Source organism: Rousettus aegyptiacus, unplaced genomic scaffold (genome assembly GCF_014176215.1).
Source record: "Rousettus aegyptiacus isolate mRouAeg1 unplaced genomic scaffold, mRouAeg1.p scaffold_m13_p_3, whole genome shotgun sequence".
Classification (NCBI taxonomy): domain Eukaryota; kingdom Metazoa; phylum Chordata; class Mammalia; order Chiroptera; family Pteropodidae; genus Rousettus; species Rousettus aegyptiacus.
In genome coordinates, this window is record NW_023416306.1 from 49951976 (window position 1) to 49975500 (window position 23525).

Genomic DNA, 23525 nt, shown 5'->3' on the forward strand with positions numbered 1-23525 from the left:
ATATACTATACATGAATGTAACAAGTGTTGGTGAGGATGTGGAGAAATTGGAATCTTTGTGCACTATTGGTAGGACTATAAAATGGTATAACCTCTATGAAAACAATATGAAGTTTCCTCAAAAAATTAAAAATAGAACCACCATATGATCCAGTAATCCCACTTCTGGGTATATATCCAAAAGAACTGAAAGCGGAAACTTGAACATTTATTTGTACACCAACATTCACAGCAGCTTTATTCACAATAGTCAAAAGGTGAAAGCAACCCAAGTGTCCATCAGTGGATGAATGGATAAACAAACTGTGGTATATATAGATTATTCAGCCTTAAAAAGGGAGGAAATCGTGTCACATGCTACAACCTTGAGGACATTATACTAGGTGATATAGCCTGTCTCAAAAGACAAATACTGGATGATTCCATTTATATGAGGTATTTAAAGTAGTCAAATTCACAGGTAAGGAATATAGAATAATGGTTACTAGAAACTGAGGGAGGAGGAAAAGAGAAGTTATTGTTTAATGGATAAAGAATTTCAGTTTGCAAGATAAAAAAGTTCTGGTGATGTTTCACATCAATTTGGATATACTTATATTATTGAACTGTACACTTAAAAATGTTTAAGATGGTAAATTTTATGTATTGTGTTTACAATAGAAGAGTATAAACCATAAAAAGGTAATTTAAAAAAAGAACAGTGTTGCCCTTTTATAATATTTTGGACTGTTACAAAACATAACAGTTACGTAGTTTATATTGCGGTTTGGTTTAATAAAAATTTTCATGGAAACTAGTAATTTCTAGAACTATACCCACTTGAGGTTTATAATTCTTGAAACTGTCAGATTAAACCTAGAGAAAAACAAGAAAATGAAGGAGAATAGGACAGAAGCTAAAACTATTATATGCCAGAATGGTTTGTTTCAACTGGGCCCTCAGTTCACTGATACATATAAGAGATAAATAACTTCAAATTTTTGTCCAAATTAATAAAGGCATATTTGTCTCAATAGAGTAGGAAGAGGAGGAAGAGGACAGAAATTTGATTGGAATTATGGTGAACTCTTTATTGTCTCATGTGATGAGGTTAAACAATTTCTCTTTCCAACTCCTCTTGCTATGTTAATAAAGAACACACAAAAAAAATTCAGGTATTTTTTAGACTGGAAAACTGTTTGAGACGTGGTCAAACAGAACAACTGTTATCGTTGGCTAATTTGAGTGGAATTAGGTCTCTTCCCAATGATTTTTTAATTTCTAAAAAGATGAAAGTGAAGGGAAAGAATAGTGAATGTTTTCCCATGTTGCTTGGTTAGGAACAATACCCTTCTTCACTTTATTTTCTAGTTTGTTTTCATGCTCCAGCCCAGAGAGCCTTATTTGCATCCATTAAGGCTTATTAATAACAAGCCATCCTGCCTTTATGGTTAATTGTTTCCAAGTAATATTTAACACTGTTTAACTGTGAGGAAGATTGTGGAAAGGTATACTGGTTGGTCACACATTAACAGAGTTACTGAGATGTTCTTTTTAATTTAAACATTTACACTTTTTGTTATTGAAAATTTCAACCATTCAGAAAAGGAGCATGGATAACATAATCAAGTCCCAAGAACCCATCATTTAGCTTCAAAAATTGTCTACTTGTGGCCAACCTTGTTTCACATATGTTTCCACCTTCTCCATTCATTCCCAGATCATTTTGAAGCAAAAACCAGATATTGTATTATTTAAGCTGAGATATTCATTACCAATCTTCAGAATGGGATAAATGATAATCAAGAGTCTAACATGGTCATATATGAATGGATTTTGTTTTTGGTTCAAATACACTGATTTAAAAATATATATATATATAAAGAATAAGGACATTTTCAATGTTCACATAACATATTTGGTAATGTGGTAGCTACACACACACACACACACACACACACACACACACAGTCTTAGCCTAGAAGCAAATACGTCAGTTACATATAATAAAAGTGTAATACAGTTGAATGTTAAAAGCATATTAAAAAGTTATAAACTAAAGCAGTATCATCTTCAGTGAATATTATCATGCTCTTATGGAGGTCCCCAAATATTGGGAGTGGTGTGCTTAGAACTAAATTCTGGTTCTGTGCCACCATCAGAAGTCTGTGAATGTGTGAAGTACACAGGGCCTACTTTTAGTCTGGTGACTCAGGGTGCCTTTCCTCCTAATCCTCTCACTGCTCTTGGGACTGTGCCTGAAACTCCACATTACTTACTACATTACTCTCTTTGATTTGCCAGCACTGTAGGTCCCACTTAAAGTAGGACAACTGGGACATCAATCATTAGCAATTCAACTCTATTTTACATAACTTTTTCCCCTCATTACAAAAGTAATATGAGTTCATCAGAGACAATTTAGAAAATACAAAAAAGCCCCCCCCCCCAAAAAAAACATAAAAAGCACCTAAACTCATGTGTAAACACCAATATTCTAGTGCATTTCCTTCCCTTTTTTTTTCTAGGTACATATACTTTTTTTTCATGACCATGTCTTTAATCTGCTTTCATTACTTCATAGTACATAGTGAACATACTTCTGTATGATTAAATATTCTTTCCCAACATAATTTTTTACTCTTGCAAAATAGTCTATACCTGTGCTGGCTGGAAAATTACTGCTTGGGTATGTTCATGGGAACATAGGCTGTCACCCATAGGAACATAACATTCTAACACTAAGCTTTCTGCTTCTGTACCCCCGCTTGCACACTCGACCTGTGGGTTGACAGGTAGTGAATAGAAGAAAAAAGACCTTTGTGTTTAGACAGAATGAAGAATGGGATTTTGGGCTTAAAAACCATGTACCTCTACATTTGGGGGCTGCGTAATCTGGGGTCTGCGTACCCCTGGCAGACCCAGCTGGCTGAATAAACAGTGTGTTTCCTATAACTCACTGAGTTCTGGTGGTCCGTGTGTCTTTTGGGGGCTGGCGGCTACAACAATAGTAAGGGAGAACTATAATCAATATCTTCTGTGGGACATTTAGATTAATTTCTTTTAGCTACACCTTTGTGGTGTGTATTGTTAAAGCGCTGTACATATTGGTGTAAATTTCCTTAGGAAATAATCATGAAAGAAATAATTGCATATTTTTAAGATCTCCTTTTTAAAAATGTAATGCTGACCACCATTTAGAAAATGCGCACCAAATTATACTCCCAATAGTTTATGAACGTACTTCTGATACCGGGCACCCTTGCCAACATTATTTCTTATAATAAAAAAACCTTTTAGTTGGATAGAAGAAAATATGCACCTATTAACTTTCTTTTACAAGCCTAGTCTTAGCTCAGAATAGTTAACTAAATTTAACTAGAGAATGGTGGTGGTGGGGTAGGGGAAGGAGAAGCAAGATCCAGGGCATGGGAATTATTAATGTATTTCACAAAATAAAGTTGGAGTATGATTCTTGAAAGTTGAAAAATCCAGTCCATAACGTTTCTATCACAATGGGGGAACTCTTAAGGAACTGTGAAGAGTCAGATATTTTACATTTCCCCTCACCTTCAACAAGGAGAAAGGCCCTTAAGATCTCTTCCCTCCTCTCACTTGTCAGTAACAACTACCACAATTCAGTTCAATCCAGTCTAAAGATAACTGGGTCTGTAGAAGGAAGATAAATACTTTAGGCATGTGACTTTAGGATCCTCCACCACTCCGGCCCTGTTTCCTCATTTAGAAAATAAGAACAACTTCACATCTACCTTTACTGTGAAACTAAATCAAGCCATACATTTGAAAATATTTTGTAAGTCTTACCTGCTACAAAGGACTGTGGCAGGGGAATTAGATTTTAAGGTCAGCAAATAAAGTTAAAACTGTGTGCAATGAAAGTTATTTAGAAGTTCCTTAAATTGTACATGAGAGCAGAAAAACGCTCAAACTTATGAGGCTGAGAACAAAGAGCCTTTGATGAAGAGTTGCAACAAATACACTCTCAGTAAAATTGGCAGTGGAATTGCTGCAATGTAACTTTTTTTCATTTCCTCTCTTTCTGCCAAGTGCATAACTGAATCTGAAAGAATCAGAAGGAAGTATGATGCAACTGTTCTACGATTGTATTTTGGCAAATCAAGAAACTCCTCTGGAACTTTTTGTTTGTTTAATGGTGTAGTTCAGCTGGATCAGTGTTTCATCCAATATTTCATTTGACAAATATTTTCAGAGTTTACTATTCTTATTATGTTTCAGGCCGCTGTGCTGGATGTCAAGAAAAAAAAATGAAAACCATCAGAAAGACATGGTCTGACCACAAGTGACTGGTGAATGGTGAGGCAGTTTCAACTTTGATTTAAAGATTCCTGGATTCTTTGATCACCTTCTGGGGAATGGAATGACTGTTTAGAAAATTTACTTAAAGTTACAAACTTTGTTATAAATACCAGCTACAATACTACATCTGATATGAATTAAGTTACTGTGTTTCCTTTATTGCTGTTTATGTTGGTACTTAATGTGAGTTAATATATATTTTTTTCACCTGGGCTAACTCAGATATTTTTTAATTTAAAGAGTAATAAAAACATGAAAAAATTCAAATTGTACAAAAAAGGTAGAAGAGAAGTCTTTTATTCCAGAGACCCTCCCCCCACTCCATACTCTATTCATGCTCATGGTGTCCTCCTATTCAAAGGTAATCATTGAATCAATTCTTTAAAAGAAACAGTTGTTAAGGTGATCCCTGGGGTCCAAAAATTAACCACTGAATTAAAGAACCTCAAGTCCATTCCAGCTCTAAAATTCAGTCCGAAACTTTTCCGGTACATACCCTACCGAGAGATAGCCTAAACTTGTCTAACACTATGACTGGTAAAAGGACAGACGAACGCAAACTAAATTCAAAAATGTATACTAGACTTAGAGGCAGAGGACAGGACTCTGGACTTTTCGTGGTAGGTTGTTTACAGATTGAATAAAGGTCCCCTCGAGGATGTAAATTCCACGACGGCAGGCAATTCCACCACCAGTTTTCACTGAAGACCTCCGCATACAACAGGGGATCGATTACTGGGCACAGATGTCGTGGCCACGAGCCTACAGTGGGAACTTAATCAGGAAGTGTCACGTGACTCGCGCTCCCCCGCAATCCCATTATCCCAATGTTGTAGCGCTGGGCCGCCTTCACCAGAAGTCTCACCACTTCACTAAGGAAGTCAAATTTGGCCAGACCAGGGTAGGAGCGTATTCCGCGGGCCAAGATGCCTCACAACTGCGTGCTGCCAGGCTCTGCCTACTTGCTTCAGGGTCTCAAGCAAGTGTCCCGCCCTCCTGGCCTTGACAAAATACTCCAAATTGCAACTAGGAGGTGCAAAGAAGGGCAAAAGTGCACGCTTATTGAAGCTGCGTGGCGCCGACTCATGAAGATTAAGGCGGAGCTTCAGAAGACGGCGAGGGGGGCAAAAGGGAGAAGCCTAGAGTGCGCGCGCGCGCGCCATCCTTCCCACGCGGCGCGGCGCGGTGACGCACAAGGAAGGGGCGGGGCCGGGGCGGGCCTCCGCGTGCCTCCCGCCCCCTCTTAGTCCCGACTCTCCCTCCCTCTTCCCTTCTCCACACTGGGCCCCGTCAGGTCGGCTGTACGCTTGTCGTTTACAATAGCGTCGGCCCGGCCCGGCCCGGCCCGGCCCAGCCAGCGGGCAGATGCTTCGAGCTGCCGCTTCCTCCGCCGCCGACTCCGCCGGTGGCGGTGTGGGAGGCGGGCGTCCGACCCCGGGCCGCTGAGTGTGACGGACGGGGCTGGAGGCCGCCGGGCGCCGCGGCGTCGGCGGCTCCGCGGGAACCATGTATTTCCTAAGCGGCTGGCCTAAGAGGCTGCTGTGTCCTCTGGAGAGCCTGGCCGAGGCGCCTTGCCACGTTCAGTCCGACCCCCAGAGGACTTTCTTCGCCGTGCTGGCCCCGGCCCGCCTCAGCATCTGGTACAGCCGAGTAAGTAGTGCCGCCGCCGCCTCTCGTCGCTTCCTCCCCGGCGTCCCAGCACCATCCCGCCCTCAACTTCCATCCAGAGTCCCGGACCCCCTGCCCCTTCACGTCAGACCCACTTGTCTTGGCCATCCGCGTCCTTGTCCCACCTACTCAGTCTTACGTACCCCTGGGTCCGGGGACGTCCCCCGCCTGGGACTCCTGGGAGGATGCAGTCGCTGCTGCCGAAAATCCCTGCGTCTCCTCGCGTCGGACCGATCGCCGCGATCGAGCAGATCCCGCGCGCTCCCTCGGCCGAACCTAGACTTTCCCTCCTCTCTCCCCATTCCCCGAGGAACAGATTTGTTTAAACTTTCCACAATTAGAAATCTGGCCGCCGTCGTGTTCTCAGGCCCCCCTTGTTAAAGGCTGTTGTTTTGGAGTTAGGGAAAGCCTGTTGGGCTTTACCCAGTGCCAGACTTTACAAGCCTTTGATAACATTTCTAGCAACTTCAGCCAGAGTTATTTATTTTTTCCTAAAGGTCTGGTTATCCAACTCCACGCCTTACCCCATCATCGCCTCACTTTCAGGCTAGTCCTTTGCTGTTCTTGGACTCTTCATTAGAAGATTGCAGAGGGTGGTTAGTAGGAGCGGAAATAGAACTCAAATCTGTCGGAGCTACTTTAGGGTATCACACCTGGAAGTAATAAGATTTGGGAAGAGCTTGAAACTGAGCTCTGTTCTTGTTTTCTGTGAATCCTCCTTTTTTTTTTTTTTCCTTATATCCAATTACCGAGTAGATAAGAGAAAAAACTTAAAAAATAAGTGGTTGGTAGGATACTCCGTTTTCTGCGAACGCTGCTATAGGTCTGTCTATAAAGGCTACAGAATAGGTTATAAAAATGTTCCAGTTTTTTTTTTTTTAAAGAAGGCAGTTCTAATCGATGTCAGAATGTCAGAGTGAAGTGTTTCTTTTTTCAAAGCTAACTTGACGATGTGGAAATAGGTTATGACCTTGGCTTTTTTAGATCCATGTGAAATACTGTAGTTAAATTAGTTAAAACTCTTAGCTCTCTGTATTAGACCATTTGAATGCCTACAAGGCCCTTGACTATTCTCACACACAAGCCTAGTAAAAATGATAAGATTTAGACATTTTTGATATCTCTTTTATATGACACTCATAGCTATGCTGTAAATCAGACTGTTTGCCATTAAGTTTTGGCTGATTTAGTTTTTAAATATATGTCAGAACAAAAGCTGTTAAGACCAGCAACGTGACCATTCTCTCTGGTGTTGATTGCATTTTTGAATATGTAGTGTAGCATCTGGTTCTTCAGTGAGATACTAATTCATTTACATTGTGTATGCCAATCGAATAATTTTTTATTTGGGTGTATACAAGTTATCTTTAAAGCATATGCAGAAAAAAATAATTATAACTCGAATTTTAAATTGTCTTCTGAGTTTAGTTCTAGTTTAGAGTTTCACTCTAATGTAACAAATTGTGAAGACTAAAATTTAACTATCTCTAAAAAAGGCATACCTAAGTTATTTTTAGGCAGAACTAAACTTAATATGAGGATGAATAGATCAGAAGCCTGTAGGTTACTTTATTCTTCCATAAAAGTAACAAAAATGTGCCTCAACTTTCCTAGGGATATTGTGAATATTAGGAATATTTTTTTGCTTTTGGAGTTCGCTACTATGTAAATCTAAGACAATCCTCGACTTTAAAAATACTCATACGCCTTTCATTCATACTCCCACCTTACACACAGATACTTTCTACAGAAGCCCTGGGGCCACTACCATTAAGATCCAGTTTGCAAAAAGTTAGGCTGTAGGAAATTTATGGGTTCACAAGAATGAGGCGAGATGAAGTGAAATGCAAGACTACCTTAGGGGAGTCTGCAAAGTACTGTTTGTGAGTGGTTAACCTTGATCTCTGGCATTGGCTTTGTCACTTTAAAAATCAAATAACAGACCGGATGATTTGGGTGAACTGGGAACAGGTGTCAGACTCCAGCTTTCAGTCTCCTCTTAGATATATATACCCTTTTTCACTAAATCTGAAAGTTTTTATTTCGATTTTTTAAATTTCTAAACTGACTGAAACTATGTAGGTTAAAATGAATTTAGGTTAATAACTTCTTTTAAACATGAAAACACCTAGCTAAATTGATGAGCTATCAGTTATTTGGAGTGGATTGGTATGAAATGTTTGCATGAGAACCTGAAAGCTTTGATTTTGGAGAGGTTATATATCCAAGTAATTTTATAGAGTAAAGTAAATTTTGAAGATCTAAAGAAGCATTTTATGGAGTTGAGGTCTTTAAAAGCCGCTTGAGAGCTTTTGGGGACAGGGAGAGACATCAAAGAGATGAAAGAATATAACACGATTGGCTTTCTTAAAGTTTTGTTTGGTCTCTCTTAGCAAGTTAAACTCACTTAGCAGGGACGTATTTTTAAAAAAGAAAACAAGCCTTGTGGTAGGAACATGCATTTATTAGTCTAACCTGTTTTATAAATGTCCTAAAGAATTGCTGTGTGTAAAATGTTGATTAGTCATGGGACTATGAAATCATTAAAATAAAATCTCAGAATAATTTTTGTACATTTTATGGGTCTTCTAGTCAACTTTATACCTCTTATAGCTACTATTATATACTCTAAGTAGCTATATGAAATCCTGTTGTTGGAGAGTCGTATCTTTTCAAAATTCTTTGCTGACTCCAAATTTGAGAAATATAGTATAGCGCTGTTTAGATGTGTTTATGAACAAAAGAGTTTCTGTAGGTACTGACTTTGCTTTTTGATTTTACTTTTTGTGTGAGGGTGTAACTTGTTTTCAGTGTATCTTGATGTGAATTTGCTTTCTCTACTTTTTGATTCTACTTAGGATTTCTAAAAAACTACTCAGGAGTTTACAACGGGATTATTCATATATTTTGGAACCCAGAAAAGGGTACTTAAAAAAGGTTTGGTATGTGTATTTTAAATTGGGGTGGTAGAGGTACAACTTAATTGATAGAGTAATTGATGATCTATTTTTGCCAAAGGTATTGTAAAAGAGCTAGTATCAGCTTTGAGGACAAAGCTGCTGTTTAAAGCATGTTGTGATTTATGATTTAGATGGATATTATGTGAAATGTTTTGTACTATACCAGAGAGCCTAGAATTATTCTTATAATATACTGCTTAACTGTGAATATGAAAATCTACATAAGTGAACCATAAAATGATACCTTAGAATGCTGTAATTCTCAATTAGCCTTATTTCAATTTTCAGGTCATTGATTATTTCAAATGTAAAAATTACTCTTAGTAGTATTTTTGAACACCTCCTGTGAAAGAGCATTAACAGGCAATATATGAAAGGGGTGAAGGGACATGCTCTATGTAACAAAACATTTTATTCAGAGATGTTAGTGTGATCATAGGATAAATGAAAAGTATGTGAATTATCATGAAGTTTGCTAATAAATAGTTTAAATAGGCAAATAATTACTGGGCTTATAAAATAAATTGTGTCTTTGAGTAACTGGATAGAAACTTGCATGTTTTTGTTGGTGTGTGCTAAAAATGGGAAAACAATGAGAGAAGTGTTCAAAGAAGCAAGTTCTAGGATCAGATATATGGTTAACTGTGTGACCTAATAAAGGTCATTTAATTTGTACCTCCTTTTTCCCAACTCTTCCATTTTTCACCCTTTCAAATCTATTCCAATACTCATTACCTTCAGAGAGCCTTATAAACCACTGCTTGGAAGTTTTTTAGGGTTCAGTATTGGTTAAAGAATGAAGTTCAAACTCCATAGTTTAATATCAGAGACACTCCCCTCGTGGAATGCTCTCTTGCCTCATCTCTGCCTATCAGAATATTATCCATCCTTTAGCTTCTGTTGAAATTCTACTTTCTGTAGAGTCATTATTTACCATAACCAGAGTGTTGTTGTTCTTTTTTTTTTTTTTCCAGTGAACTACTGTTTGTATTTTAAGTTTGCCACCTGCTTTATTTCTCTAAGTAGATTATAAGTTTCTGGAGGGCAGAAATTTAAAAAAATAAATTAATGAATTTAGGATCTGTCCCATGCAGCACAGAATTTTCTTAAGGTTTATTAATGGGAAGATTTTTGTGTGTTGACATGTAACTTAAAACACGTAGTATTAAATTATAATTTAAATTCAGAAAAACCTAGAGAGGGTTATTTAAGTGCAGGTGATTTTTTTTTTTTTACACACAGTCCAAAATATATTAGAAAATTAGTATATGTTATTCACAATAGCCAAGATGTAGAAACAACCTAATACCTGTCAATAGATTAATGGTTAAAGATGTGATATACATACACAATGGAATATTATTCACCCATGAGCAAGAAAGACATCTTGCCATTTGCAACAACATGGATGGATCTTGAGAAGCATTATGCTAAGTGAAATAAGTCAGGCAAAGACCAGAACTGTATGACATTACTTATATGTGAAAGCAAAAAACCCACACTCTTAGAAACAAAGTCTAGAATGGTGGTTTCCAGGGGCTGGGAGGGTTGGGGAAAAGAGGAGATATTGGTAAAAGGTACAAACTTGAAGCTGTAAAATGGATAAGTTCTCAGGATCTAATGCGCAAGCGTTGTGATAATAGTTAATAGTACTATATTGTATACTTGAAAGTTGCTGAGAGCGTCGTAGATCTTAAATGTTCTCACCACACAAAAAAAGGTAATTATGTGACGTGATGCCAGTGTTCGCTAACACTATGGTGGTAGTCATTTTGTAAGATATAAGTGTATCAAATCAATGGGTACAGTCTTAAACTTACATAGTGTTATGTCAATTACATCTCAATAAAGCTAGAAATAAAAATGGTACCTGATAAAGGGTGCTATTTTAATTATTAGATAATCTGTAGTTTACCAGAACTATTGTACAGTCTTAAAACCAGTGGGAAATGTTGGTACCCAGTATTGTTTATATTGATATGATTTATAAAAAAAGAAACACAAAAAAGCAGTATAAACACATTTAAATAAAGATATTTCACCCATCTTTAGGTGCTTGTGAATCATTGACATGATTCATATTACAGGTAAACATTGATTCTGAGTTTACTATGCACTATGTGCTTTTACATGATAGGAAACAAAGCTTCCCAGATTTAGGTTGGTCACATGCCTCATTCATGAGTTTTGCTTGTCCTTATAGTACCTATCCAAGCCAATTCCTGAGGTTGAAATTATCTCAAAATAATTTCTTTACTACAAATGGAAAATTAACACCACTTGTATGAATAGAGTTACTGTATGAGGGAATACAATAAACAATGTTATGAATATCATTTTCTGCTAAAAACCCTTTCCCTTTTCTTAAAAAGGAAAATTAGTAGATACATGAGAGGTATTTAGAAGTAAACTAGCACCTCATACAGATTTCTTCCTTAGCTAAATCAAAAGAATTAAAGATGAAAATTATTTTCTCACTATAAGGATATTTAATACAGTCCTAAAATGATATAGGAAATAGTGCATTAAAGTATTCCATTTACTGCTAAATAAAGCATTTATTATGCAGTTTATGAAATTAGAAAAACTAAATTTACAATTTAAAAATATTTTAAAGTATTCTAGAATTCAAACTTGCTACGAAGTGACACAGTTACTTAATTTTTTTTTTATTGACCAGCAGGAATCAGTTGGTTGGAACCAAGGTATCCTACCTTTCTTTTAAGTTCATTATGATTGCTTTACTTTGCGTTACCATCACAAACCTGTCTCCCCAAGTGATTTGCCTTATTTCAGTCATAAGTCCTACATAAATTTACATGCGAAATTTTGGATATTGTGGATATACAAACTTGCTGTGGTTTATTTTTCTAATAGCTTTATTGAGGTGTATAAATATATATATATAAGTGTACAGTGATTTTTAGTAAATTTATAGAATGTGCAGTCATCCTCATAATCTAGATTTAAAATATTTATAGCAACCCCAAAAGTATTATATCCACCCAGGAAATCATTGGCCTGCTATTTGTCTCTATAGGTTTTGCTTTTCTGGAATTTCCATATGAATGTAATATAATATGTGATCTTCTGTGCCTGGCTTTTATTTAGCATGTTTTTGTGGTACTCCTTTCTATTGCTGAATATTATTCCATTGTATGAATATACCACAGTTTTTAAGTCCATTCACCAGTTGATGGGTATTTGGATTTTTTTCTAACTTGGGCCATTATGAATAATGTTGCTATATTAATATTTGTCTTTGTGTCTTCGTGCGAATGTATATTACCATTTATTGTGGGGAGATACCTAGGAATGGAATTGCAGGGTTTCTGTATCTCTGCATCCATTCCAACACTTGTTATTGTCAGTCTTTTTTATTATAGCCATTTTAGTGAGCTCATAATGGTATGGAAATGTGGCTGTAATTTGTGTTTTTCTAATGATTAATAATATTTAGCATCTTTTCCCGTGCTTGTTAAAAGCCTTTGTATACTTTATTTGGCGAAATGTCTATTTATATCCTTTGCCCATTTTTTTTTAAATTGGAGTGTTTGTGTTATTGAGTTATAAGTTCTTTATATACTCTGATACAGGTCTTTATCAGATGTAATTTCTATATATTTTATCACAGTCTGTGATTTGTCATTTCAGTTTCTTAATGATAACTTTTGGAGAGCAAAAGTTTAATTTTGATGAAGTCTAACTTATTTTTTTAATGAATCATGCTTTTGTATCTTATCTAAGAAAATTTTGACCAAGGTCATAAGTATTTTTTATGTTTTATAAGTTTTTTAGTTTAAACTCTTATATATAGGTCTGTCATCCAGTTTGAGTTGATTTTTATGTATGGCGTGAGGCAAAAACCTAATTTTTGTTCATGTCTGTTTTAGCACCATTTCTTGGAAAGACTCTTTTCACTGCTTAATTGCATTGCACCTTTCTCAGAAACCAATTGACCATAAATATAAAGGCTTTTTTTTGTATTTTCTGTTTTCTTCTGTTGATCAATATGTCTGTCGTCATACAGATATCACACTGTAGCTTTTATAGCGAGTTTAGAAATTGGGTAGTGAAAGTCATATTTTGTTTTTGTTAAATTATTTTATCCTTAAAATTATTTTACCTATTCTAGATCCATTGAATTTTTGTATAAGTTTTAGGATTATCTTGTCAGTTTCTACACATAATAAATGGTGCTTGGGTTTTCAGGGGATTGCACTAAACTGGAGATTAATACAGAGACTTGCTATCGTAACAGTATGGAATTTTCCAATCTGTGAACATGCAGTGTGTCCCCATTTATTTAGATTGTAAAAAATTTCTCCTAGTATTTTGTAGTTTTCAGTGTACAGGTCTTTCATTTTGTTAAATTTATCTTTTATTATGCTGTTTGAATGTAATTGTTGACTTTATTTTCAGATAGTTACTGGTATATATTATAGATATAAAATCGACTTCTGTATATTGCTGTCCTCCAACATTGCCAAAACTTGTTTATTCTAGTAGTTTTTTATAGTTAGAACAAATAAATTCAACAAAATTGAAAGACATAAAATTAACACACAAGATCAGATATTGTACAGCATTTCTGTACAATAATAATGAATATCCAAAAATGAAATCAAGAAGATAATTCCATTTATAATAACATCAAAAAGAATAAAATACTTAGGATTAAACTTAACTAAGGAGGTGAAAGGCATACGTTTGAAACTACAGAATGTTATTAAAAGAAATTAAGTCTCAAATAAATGGGAAGTTATCTGTGTTCATGGATTGGAAGACTATACTAAGTCTTAAGATGCCAGAGTGATCTACAGGTTCAGCGCAATCCCAATGGTGTTTTTTTGCTGAAATATAAAAACCTATCCTAAAGTTAATATGGAATCTCAAGGTACTCCCCTCATCAGGCTAGACAAAATTTTACCAATTTTCTAGATTTTTTTCAGTGAACCAAATTTTGGTTTTACTGGCCTTCGCCTATTAATTTTTTGTTTTATTTATTGTTTAATAATTATTTTCCACCTGCTTGCTTTGAGTTTGTTTTACTTTTGCTAGGTTGGAAGCTTAGATTATTAATTTGAGACAATTTTTAAAAAATATATGTATTTTAAGCTCTACATTTTCTTCTAAGCACTTCCTTTAGCTATATTTCAGAACTTTTTTTTCTTTTTGCCTTTTTTAAAAGCAGTTTTAGGCTTACAACACATGCATAGCCTCCCCCATTAGCAGCATCACTCATCAGAATGGTATCTTTTTTTTTTTTTTTAACTAAAAATTAATCTACATTGACACATCATGATTAGCCTATTGGGTTGAAACCTCCTAGAAAGCTTCCTGGGTGCAATCTGAAATTGGCTCCCATTCACAGTGGGCAGAGAGAGACTGAAGAAAAAGGCATACAAACTCTAGATGGATAGGTGGCAGGTTTAATAAGAAAGGGAACTTACTTATGCGGCTTGTTTTGGGTGTCCAAAAGATGAGTAGATTTCCACATCTGCCCACCAAATCTTAAAAGCCTGTATAAAAGCCCTAACTGGATTCAGTCAGATACCCAGGGAGCCTTAACTGGGGTCAGTCACTTACTTAGTCCAGAGAGTCTCAACACTACATTTCTGTCTCAAGTCTGTATCTTTGGAACAACTTGAATAGGAAAGGCCAGTGAAATTCACATTCCAAAGCACAGGGGAGAGGAAGGGGAGCGAGTCCAGCTCAGGGGTCAAACAGATGGTAATGTGTTCTTGATAACCTTCCTCAACACACCCAAATGCTATAGTTTATCTGAGTCACTAAAATTTAGTATAGTAGTTGATGTAATAGTAAGAAATATTATACAAAGTTATGAGTTCCCATTTTCTATATTGCCTTTCATTATAAGGAAATATCTCATAGACTTCTTTAGAAACACATGTATTTTAAAAGCAAAAGCAGTGCTATAATGAGTAAAATTGCCTCCTAGAAAATTTTTTTTTCAGTCAGTAATTAATTGGGGGCCTTTAAACATATTGATTTCTGCAATTTATGGAGTCAGTATTAATATTTGTGCAAAATGTAAGGCACTGAAGGTGAGGCTGAAGACCACTAGTTGTCTGCTTTACATAAAAACTTAGCAGTTTCATAAGCCCACATTATTGTACATTGTTCTTTTGTTTCTATATGGGAGCAAGCAGAGTAAAAATCTCAGATTTGGTATGCTTTCTGACTTCCAAATTAGAGAAGTTATTCATTTTTAGAAATGAAAAATTTATAAAGTATATAAATTTGGAATATTTAGAAATGAAAAATTAGTAAATACTAAAACATACTATAGTTTTAAATTAGCAATAAAATATTGTCACTGTGTTCAATTTTTTTTACCTTTATTCAATAGGCAAGTAAGTTTTTGCTGATGATGACAATAAAACCTTTTTTAAAAGCCCCTTTTCTGGTTGAATTGTCACCAATATTTAAAAATAATCTTTAAACAAGTCAAAGATACCAAAATTATCAAAAATAAACAGTTTTCTCTAACTTGCATTTACGTATATGTATTTTTGTTGCTGAGCAAATTACAACTGTTTTTATTGTTTGTCTTACTGTTCCTCCTACTTTCAGTCATAGTTTATCTTTGTGAGGCTTTTACAACATTCTAAATGGGTCTCCCTAAGTATGTTTTTCCTCCTTTAATGAGTTCTCCAAAGGATTATCCGAGATAACTTGTTAAAACTTTTAAACAGCTTTTCTGAGATACAGTTGACATAATATAATTTGCACCTGTTCACTTATATCACTGTGGTTTCATAGATACTTATTTGTTAAATTCCAATACTGTAATTCTTTTGTTGGAATTTTTTACTTTTAATTTGGCAGTTTACTTTCTTTGAGTTTTAAGAATTCTTTGTATTTTCTGGGTGCACATCATTGATGCAGATAAATAATGTACAAATATTGTTTCTAGTCTGTTGCATGTCTTTATTTTTAACAGTATCTTTTAAAAAGAAATATTTAATTTTTATAAAGATCAATTTGTCAATTTTGTTTTTCTTTTGGGAATCATTATTTTTATGTCTTACATAAGAAACCTTTGCCTAGCCCAGGTTATAAAAAGATTTTCTTCTATATTCCTGAACATTTATGTATCTACCTTATGAATTAATATTTTTATATGGCACAAAGAATAGATCAAAGTTCTTTTTCTTCATATGGCTATCTTGTTGTTTTCAGCACCATTTGTTGAGAAGAGATCCTTTCTCTATTGAAGGATCTCCTTCCATTAGACTTAGAGAAGTTTATGAACTCTATTCTTTGTCTCAATGCCCATACCACACTGTCTTGATTACTTTAACCGTTTTTTTTTGTTTGTTTTTTTTGTTGTTGTTGTTGTTGTTTTAGATGAGGCAACCCTTGGTTGATCTCACAGATTGCAAGGACCTTGTCATCTTATAATTCCTTATTTTTTATTTATTTATTTTTACACCTACACCACCTGGTCTTCCTAAGTGGTCTCCCATCCAAGCACTAACCATGCTTAGCTTCTGAGACCATTGATTACTATAACTTTATAATAGCTCTTAAAGTCAGGTAATGTAAGTCCTCCAACTATGTTCTTTTAGAAAGTTTTGCTATTCTAATTTCCCTTTCAGATGCAGGTTTCTTTTATAGATCGTTAAAATAAATTCCTAATAGCCTCCTTAATTATATTTTTCTTCATCAATTGCAAATATTGTCCTAGGTACTTTAAAAAAAACAAACTCTATTGATAATACTACAACTAGAAATTCTCCCTTTTCAAATTTTGATGTAATATCAAAGAACACTTACCATTATTTTAAAAGTCAAACTCTAAATTTGTATAAGACTGAGTTTTCTTTATATCTTGATTAAAAGAGCATGTCACAACAGACTGAATGTAGTAGATCTTAGAAACTAGCCATAGTCTATTATTTCAGACTTTAAAAAGTTGTAAAATAGTTCCACTTTCTCATTATTTTCTTTTCTTGTTTTAGAAGTAGGATTATTTTTAAATGTTTGCTTGTGTCAACATGCAAAGAGTTTTTTTCTAAATTTTGTTTTATTGATACAAACACAACATAGATTTACTGTCTTAAAAATGTAAAGTGTACAATATAATATTGTTAATTGCAAGTACAATGTTGTACAGTAGATCTCCAGAACATATTCATCTTGCTTAACTGAAACTTTATGCCCATTGATTAGCAACTCCCCATTTCCCCCTTCCCCCGGCTTCTGTCAACCACCATTTCACTCTTTGATTCTACAAATTTGACTATTTTAGATACCTCGTATAAGTGGAATCATGTATTATTCGTCCTTGTGTAAATGGCTTATTTCATGTAGTAGATGTCCTAAAGGTTCAGCCATGTGGCCTCATATTGCAGGATTTATTTCTTTTTAAAAGCTGAATAGTAACTATTCTGTTGTATGGATATATCGATATTTTTCTTTACTTATTTACCAACAATGGACATATGGGCCGTTGCCATGTCTTGGTGGTTGTGAATAGTGCTGTAATGAATGTAAGAGTGCCAGTATCTCTTCCAGATCTTTATTTCAGTTCTTTGGATGAATACTCAGAAGTAGGATTGCTGGATCTTATAGTAGTTTTATTTTTAATTTGTTTAAGGAACCTCTTTTCCATCTTGGCTGCTCCATGTTACATTTCTAGCAATGTGCAAGGCTTCCAGTTTCTCCACATCATAGAAGACTACATGTGTAGTCTCCTGGGTTTTTGATCATGGTCCTCCTGATAAGTGTAAGGAGACGTCTCATTATGGTTGATTTTCATTTCTGTGATTAGTGACATTGAGCATTTTTTCATATACCTATCAGCCATTTCTATATCATCTTTGGAGATATGTCCATTTAAGTCTTTGGCATTTTTTTTTTAAATTGGTTGTTAGTTTTATTGCTATTGAGTTAAAGGAGTTTCTTATATATTTTAGAAATTCATTTTCAGATATGTGCTTTGCAGATATTTTCTACCATCCTGTAGATTGGCCTTTTCACTCTATTGATGTTTCTTTTGCTGTGCAGAAGTTTTTTAGTTTGCTGTAGTTCCACTGGTTTATTTTTGCTTCTGTTGCATGTGGTTTGGTGTCATATACATGAAATCATCACCAAGACCAATGTCATAAGGCTTTTCTTTATGATATCTTCTAGGAATTTTACAGTTTCGGTTTGTACCTTTAAGTCTAATCCATTTTGAATTGATTTTTGTGTATAGTGTTGGATAAAATTCCTATTTTATTCTTTTGCATGTGACTCCAGTTTCTCCAACACCATCTGTTAGAGACTATACTCTGTCCATAGTGTATACTTGGAAACCTTGTTGAACATCAGTTGACCGTGTACGTATGGATTTATTTCTAGGTTCTCTGTTTCACTGGTTATGTCTGTCTTTATGCCAATTCTGTACTGTTTTAATTATCGTAGCTTTGTAATACACAGAATGTCCTTAAATAACATTATTTTATTATAATGTTGATAAGATGCCTTCAGAACTTAACTCTTGTTTATATCAATTAGCCTATAGTAAAATTGGTTTTGTTATACGTTATTTCACTCTTAAGTTGCAAAACCTATTGACATTAAGTGAGTATTTACTGTATTTAGAAATTAAGAAGTGTGATGCCTCCAGCTTTGTTGTTCTTTCTCATGATCGATTTGGCTTTTTTGGAGTCTTCTTTCGTTCCATATGAATTAAAAGGATTTTTTTTATATTTGTAGAAATACCATTGTGATTTTGATAGGGATTGTTTTGAATTTGCAGATTACTTTGGGTTGTAGGGACATTTTAACAAAATGAAGTCTTCCATTTCATGAACATGGGATGTGTTTCCATTTGTCTTTCTTAAAATTTCTTAGTATTTTGTAGTTTTAGTGTACATGTCTTTCACCTCTATGGTTATTTAATCCTTAGCATTTTATTATTTTTGCTGTTATTGTATATTGAATTGTTTTTCTGATTTCCTTTTCAAATTGTTCACTGTTAAGTGTGAAGAAATGCGATGGATTTTTGTATGTTAATTTTGTGTCCTGAAACTTTACTGAATTCATTAGTTCTAAGAGGTTTTCTTTTCTTAATGGAGTCTAGCGTTTTCCTTATATGAGACTATATTGTTTGCAAACAGGAAGAATTTTACTTCTTCCTTTCTGATTTGAATGTCTTTTATTTCTTTTTCTTGCCTGATTGCTCTGGCTAGGACTTCCAGTACTATGCTGAATAGAAGTGATAAGAGTAGACATTCTTGCCTTGTTCCTGATCTTAGAGGATAAAGTGAATTTTTCACTACTGGGTATGACTTAGCTGTGGGTCTTATATATAGCCTCTTTTTTTTTTTTTTTTTTTTTTTTATGTTGAGGTACTTTCCTTCTAGTTTTTTGAGAGTTTTTATCATGAAAGGGTGTTGAATTTTCTGTGTCTTTTGGAGAACATTATGTGATTTTTATTCTTCATTCTGTTAATGTAGTGTATCACATTAATTGATTTTCTGTACCCATCTTTGCATCCTTTGATAAATCAGACTGGTTGTTGTGTATGATCCTTTTAGTGTGCCATCTGTTGAGGATTTTTGCAACTATATTCATCCAGGAATAATGACCTGCGGTTTTCTTTTCTAGTGGTATATTTGTCTGGTTTTGGTATCAGGGTGATGCAGGCCTCATAAAATAAGTTGAAAGTATTCCTGTCTAGTATTTTGGAAGAATTTGAGAAGGGTTGGCATTAATTCTTTAAATGTTGGGTAGAATTTACCAGTGAAGCCTTCTGGCCCTGGGCTTTTTTGTTGTTGTTGTTGTTGTTGTTGTTAGGTTTTTGATTACTGATGTAATCTCTATACTAATTATAGGTCTCTTCAGAATTTCTCTTCATGAGTCAGTCTTCGTACGTTGTATATTTCTAAGAATTTATCCATTTCTTTTAGGTTATCCAATTTATTGGAGTGCAGTTGTTCCTAGTCACCTTTTATGATTCTTTGCATTTCCGTGATATCAGTTGTAATGTCTCCTTTTTAATTTCTGATTTTGAGTTTTCTGTTTCTTAGTAAGTCAAGCTGAAGGTTTATCAATTTTGTTCATTTTTTAAAAACCCACTGTTATTTTTTCCATTTTACTATTCTCTGTTTCACTTATTTCTGCTCTAGTCTTTATTACTTAACTTTGGACTCAGTTTGTTCTTTTTCTAGTTCCTTCAGGTATAAAATCAGGTTGATTTGAGATCTTTTTTAAATGTAGGAATTTATCATTATAAGCATTCTTCTTAGTAGTGCTTTTGTTGCATAAGTTTTGGTGTGTTGTATTTTAGTTGTTTGTTTCAAGATATTTTCTAATTTTCCTTTTGATTTCTTCTTTGACCTATTCGTTGTTCAAGAGCATGCCTAATTTCCACATATTTGTAAATTTTCGAGTCTTCCTTTCCCTATTGATTTCTAATTTCATTCTATTGTGGTCAGAAAAGATGGTATTTCAGTCTTAAATTTGTTAAGACGTTTCGTGACTTAACATGTCATCTATCTTGGTAAATGTTCCATGTACATTTGAGAAGAATGTATATTCTGCTCCTGTTTTTGAAATGTTTTATACATATCTGGTAGGTTCATTTGAGTACATAGTATTGTTCAAGTCCTCAGTTTTCTTACAGATTTTCTGTCTGAGTGTTCTGTCCATCATTGAAAGGATATTGAAGTGTCCTATTATTTTCATATTGCTGTTTACTTTTCCATTCAGTTCTATCAATGTTTTCTTTATAAATTTAGGTGTTTCAATGTTACATCTAATATGTATGTTTGGCATATATATTTATAATTATTATTTCTTCCTGGTGAATTTGCTCTATAATTTTTTTCTTTATTTCTTGTGACAGTTTTTGACTTAAAATTTATTTTGTCTGATATAAGTTTAGCCACTTCTTCTCTTTTTTGTTTACCATTTGCATGGAATATCTTTTGCATCCTTTTATTTTCAATGTATGTCCTTACAAAAGTAAAGTGAGTTTCTTATAGACAGCAATAATTGTGACATTTTTTAAATCCATTCAGTCAGTCTTTGTCTTTTGATTGGGGAGTTTACACTTAATTATTGATAGGAAAGGATTTACTTTAGCCATTTTGTTGTTTTCTTTTAGTCTTGTAGTTCTTATGTCCATCTTTTCTTGCTGTCTTCCCTTATGTTCTGTCGATATTTTGTATTGAAGTTTTGTTTCTCTTTTTTATGTAACTTCGACAGATATTTTCCTTATGGTTACCATGGAGCTTACATAAAATACAGATTTTAACAGTTTTTAAGGTGAAAACAACTTCAGTTAAATAGCTTATAAACACTCAATGCTCTTTTCTTCCCCCACATTTTATCATCACAATTTACAGATGTTTATGTTGTACATCTATTAACATTTTTAAATTTTTTTTAACACTTTGTCTTTTCACAGTATTCTGTATTTGTCTATATATTTATCTCTACCAACCAATTTTATACTTTTTTTTTTTTTTTTGCTATTGTGTTGCTGTTTAGTGACCTTTCATTTCAACATACAGAACTCCCTTTAGTATTTCTGTTAAGTAGGTCTAGAGGTAATAAACTTTCTCAGCTTTCATTTGTTTGGGAAAGACTATCCTTCATATTTGAAGGACAATTATAATATTCTTGGTTGGCAGTTTTTTCTTTTAGCACTTTGAATATCATCACTCCACTACTTCTGGCCTTCGAGGTTTCTGCTGAGAGATCCACTTATAGTCTCATGGCAGTTCCCTTGTACCTGAAAAGTTGCCTTTTTCTTTTGCTTTTAACATATTCTCTTTGCTTTTATTTTTGGCAGTTTGGTTATAATTTCTCTCAGTGCGAATTCTTTGAGTTCCTTTTCTTTGAGGTTCTTTTTTCTTCTTGGATCTAGGTATCCATTTTCTTCAGATTTGGGATGTTTTCAGCTATTATTTCTTTGAATAAACTTTCTGGTAATTTCTTTCTTCTATATATATATTGGTCTGCTTGTTGGTGTCCCATAGTCCCTTAAGTTTTCTTCACTCTTTTTTTTTCCTCTCGTGATTGAATGATTTGCAAGACCTTTCTTACAGTTTGCTGATTCTTTTTTCTGCTTAAACCTCTCTAGTAAATTTTTTCAGTTATTCTTTAGCTCTATGATTTCCATTTGGCACTTTATAACAAATATATTTTCTGTCTTTGTTGAAATTCCTCTTTATTCATCCATTGTTCTGTTAACCTTAGTGAACATCTTTTTAATGGTTACTTTGAATTATCTGTCTGGTAAATCATGTATCTCTGTTTCATTAGGGTCTTTCTGGAGATTTATCCTCTTTGTTTGAAATATATTTGCTTATTTCTTCATCTTTATTAACTCTCTGTGTTGGTGACTGTGTGTTAGACAAAGCAGCCACCTCTGGCAGTCTTTGCAAACTGCCCTCATATATTCAAAGGCCCCCACCAGTCAGCCCAGCCAGAGAAATCTGGTGGTCTCTGAAACTTTATGCTAGTCCAGTGTGCTTCCTTTGTTCTTTGTAGCCCCCAGGTGTCTAGAGTATGGTGGATTCCCTAAGTGCACTTCAGCAGGTGCGACTGGAGGAGTAGTTCATCAGGCGGCCCCTTGAAAAGTTAGTTCCAACTCTTTTCCTCCCCAGGGATAAGCTGGGAGCAGAGGTTTTTTTTGTTTTGTTTTGTTTTGTTTTGTTTTATCCATGTGCTCTGAGGTGGGGGCAGGCCTATTGTCAGCTGCCAACCTAAACCTTTCTGTTTTCATTAGCTCATTGGTGGCTAGATTATGCCAGGTCTTATTAATGCCCGCATGAAGGGCAAGACAGACCTCCCCCAAACACACCTTTGGGCAGTTCCCAGATATTTTGGACATTGCAGGTGTGGACTCTTTCCCTCCTCAGGGATAAGTTGGGAGATGGAGTTGATTGTCTTCTTGCTCTGTGCTAAGCCAGGGGAAGGGGCTGTGGCAATTGTCTGCCTAAATCTTTATTCCTAGTCTCACTAGCCCCTGTCAGCTAGATTTTTCTAGGTCCTGTCAGCACTCTGAGACAGGCAAGACAGAAGCATTACTTTGGGTAGCCCCAGTAGAAGTTGTTACATTGGACATGTGGACCAACTCTTTATTTTCCCAGGAAAAAACTATGAGCTGGAATTTTCCTTCTGCTCATTCTTTGCTGAGCTGTGGGGAGGAGCTGTGTTGACTACCAGTCCAAGCCACTGTCTCTGTTCTCTTCCAGATGGTGAGATTATGCTCGTTCAGCCAGTCTTCCAAGACTGGCAAGACAGGAGCCAGTCCTCTGTTTGTAGCATTGTTAGCCATTTATAAACTTTTGTATTTCACTTTTGAGAGATTAAGAAAGCTTTAAGGGGATGACCTATATAACTTTGGAAAACAGTGCTTGAAATGGTTATTCCAAAGCTAAAGTAAAAGAAGCTATCCATAAAAACTGCATTCTAGTTGGTAAATTAGTTTTTTATAGGGGCAATAGTTAGCAATTCCAAACTATTCTATGTATATTATAGGGCCGAACAAAGCACTAAATTAGTCGTGTGAAATGATGGCCAGGTTTCTCACTGTCAGAAAAAGTTACAAAT

The 23525-nt window shown here is 34.9% G+C and overlaps 1 protein-coding gene across 2 annotated transcripts in view; it reads left to right on the plus strand.

Moving 5' to 3' along the window:
• Positions 1–5587: 5587 nt before the first annotated feature.
• Positions 5588–23525, plus strand: part of RIC1 (RIC1 homolog, RAB6A GEF complex partner 1) — an 89476-nt gene continuing 71538 nt past the window's right edge. For both annotated transcript variants that reach the window (XM_016138366.2, XM_016138367.2), the window contains exon 1: positions 5588–5967. In XM_016138366.2, coding sequence (XP_015993852.2) covers positions 5824–5967 — 144 coding nt within the window. In that variant the 5' untranslated portion in view covers positions 5588–5823. The remainder of the gene's footprint in view (positions 5968–23525) is intronic.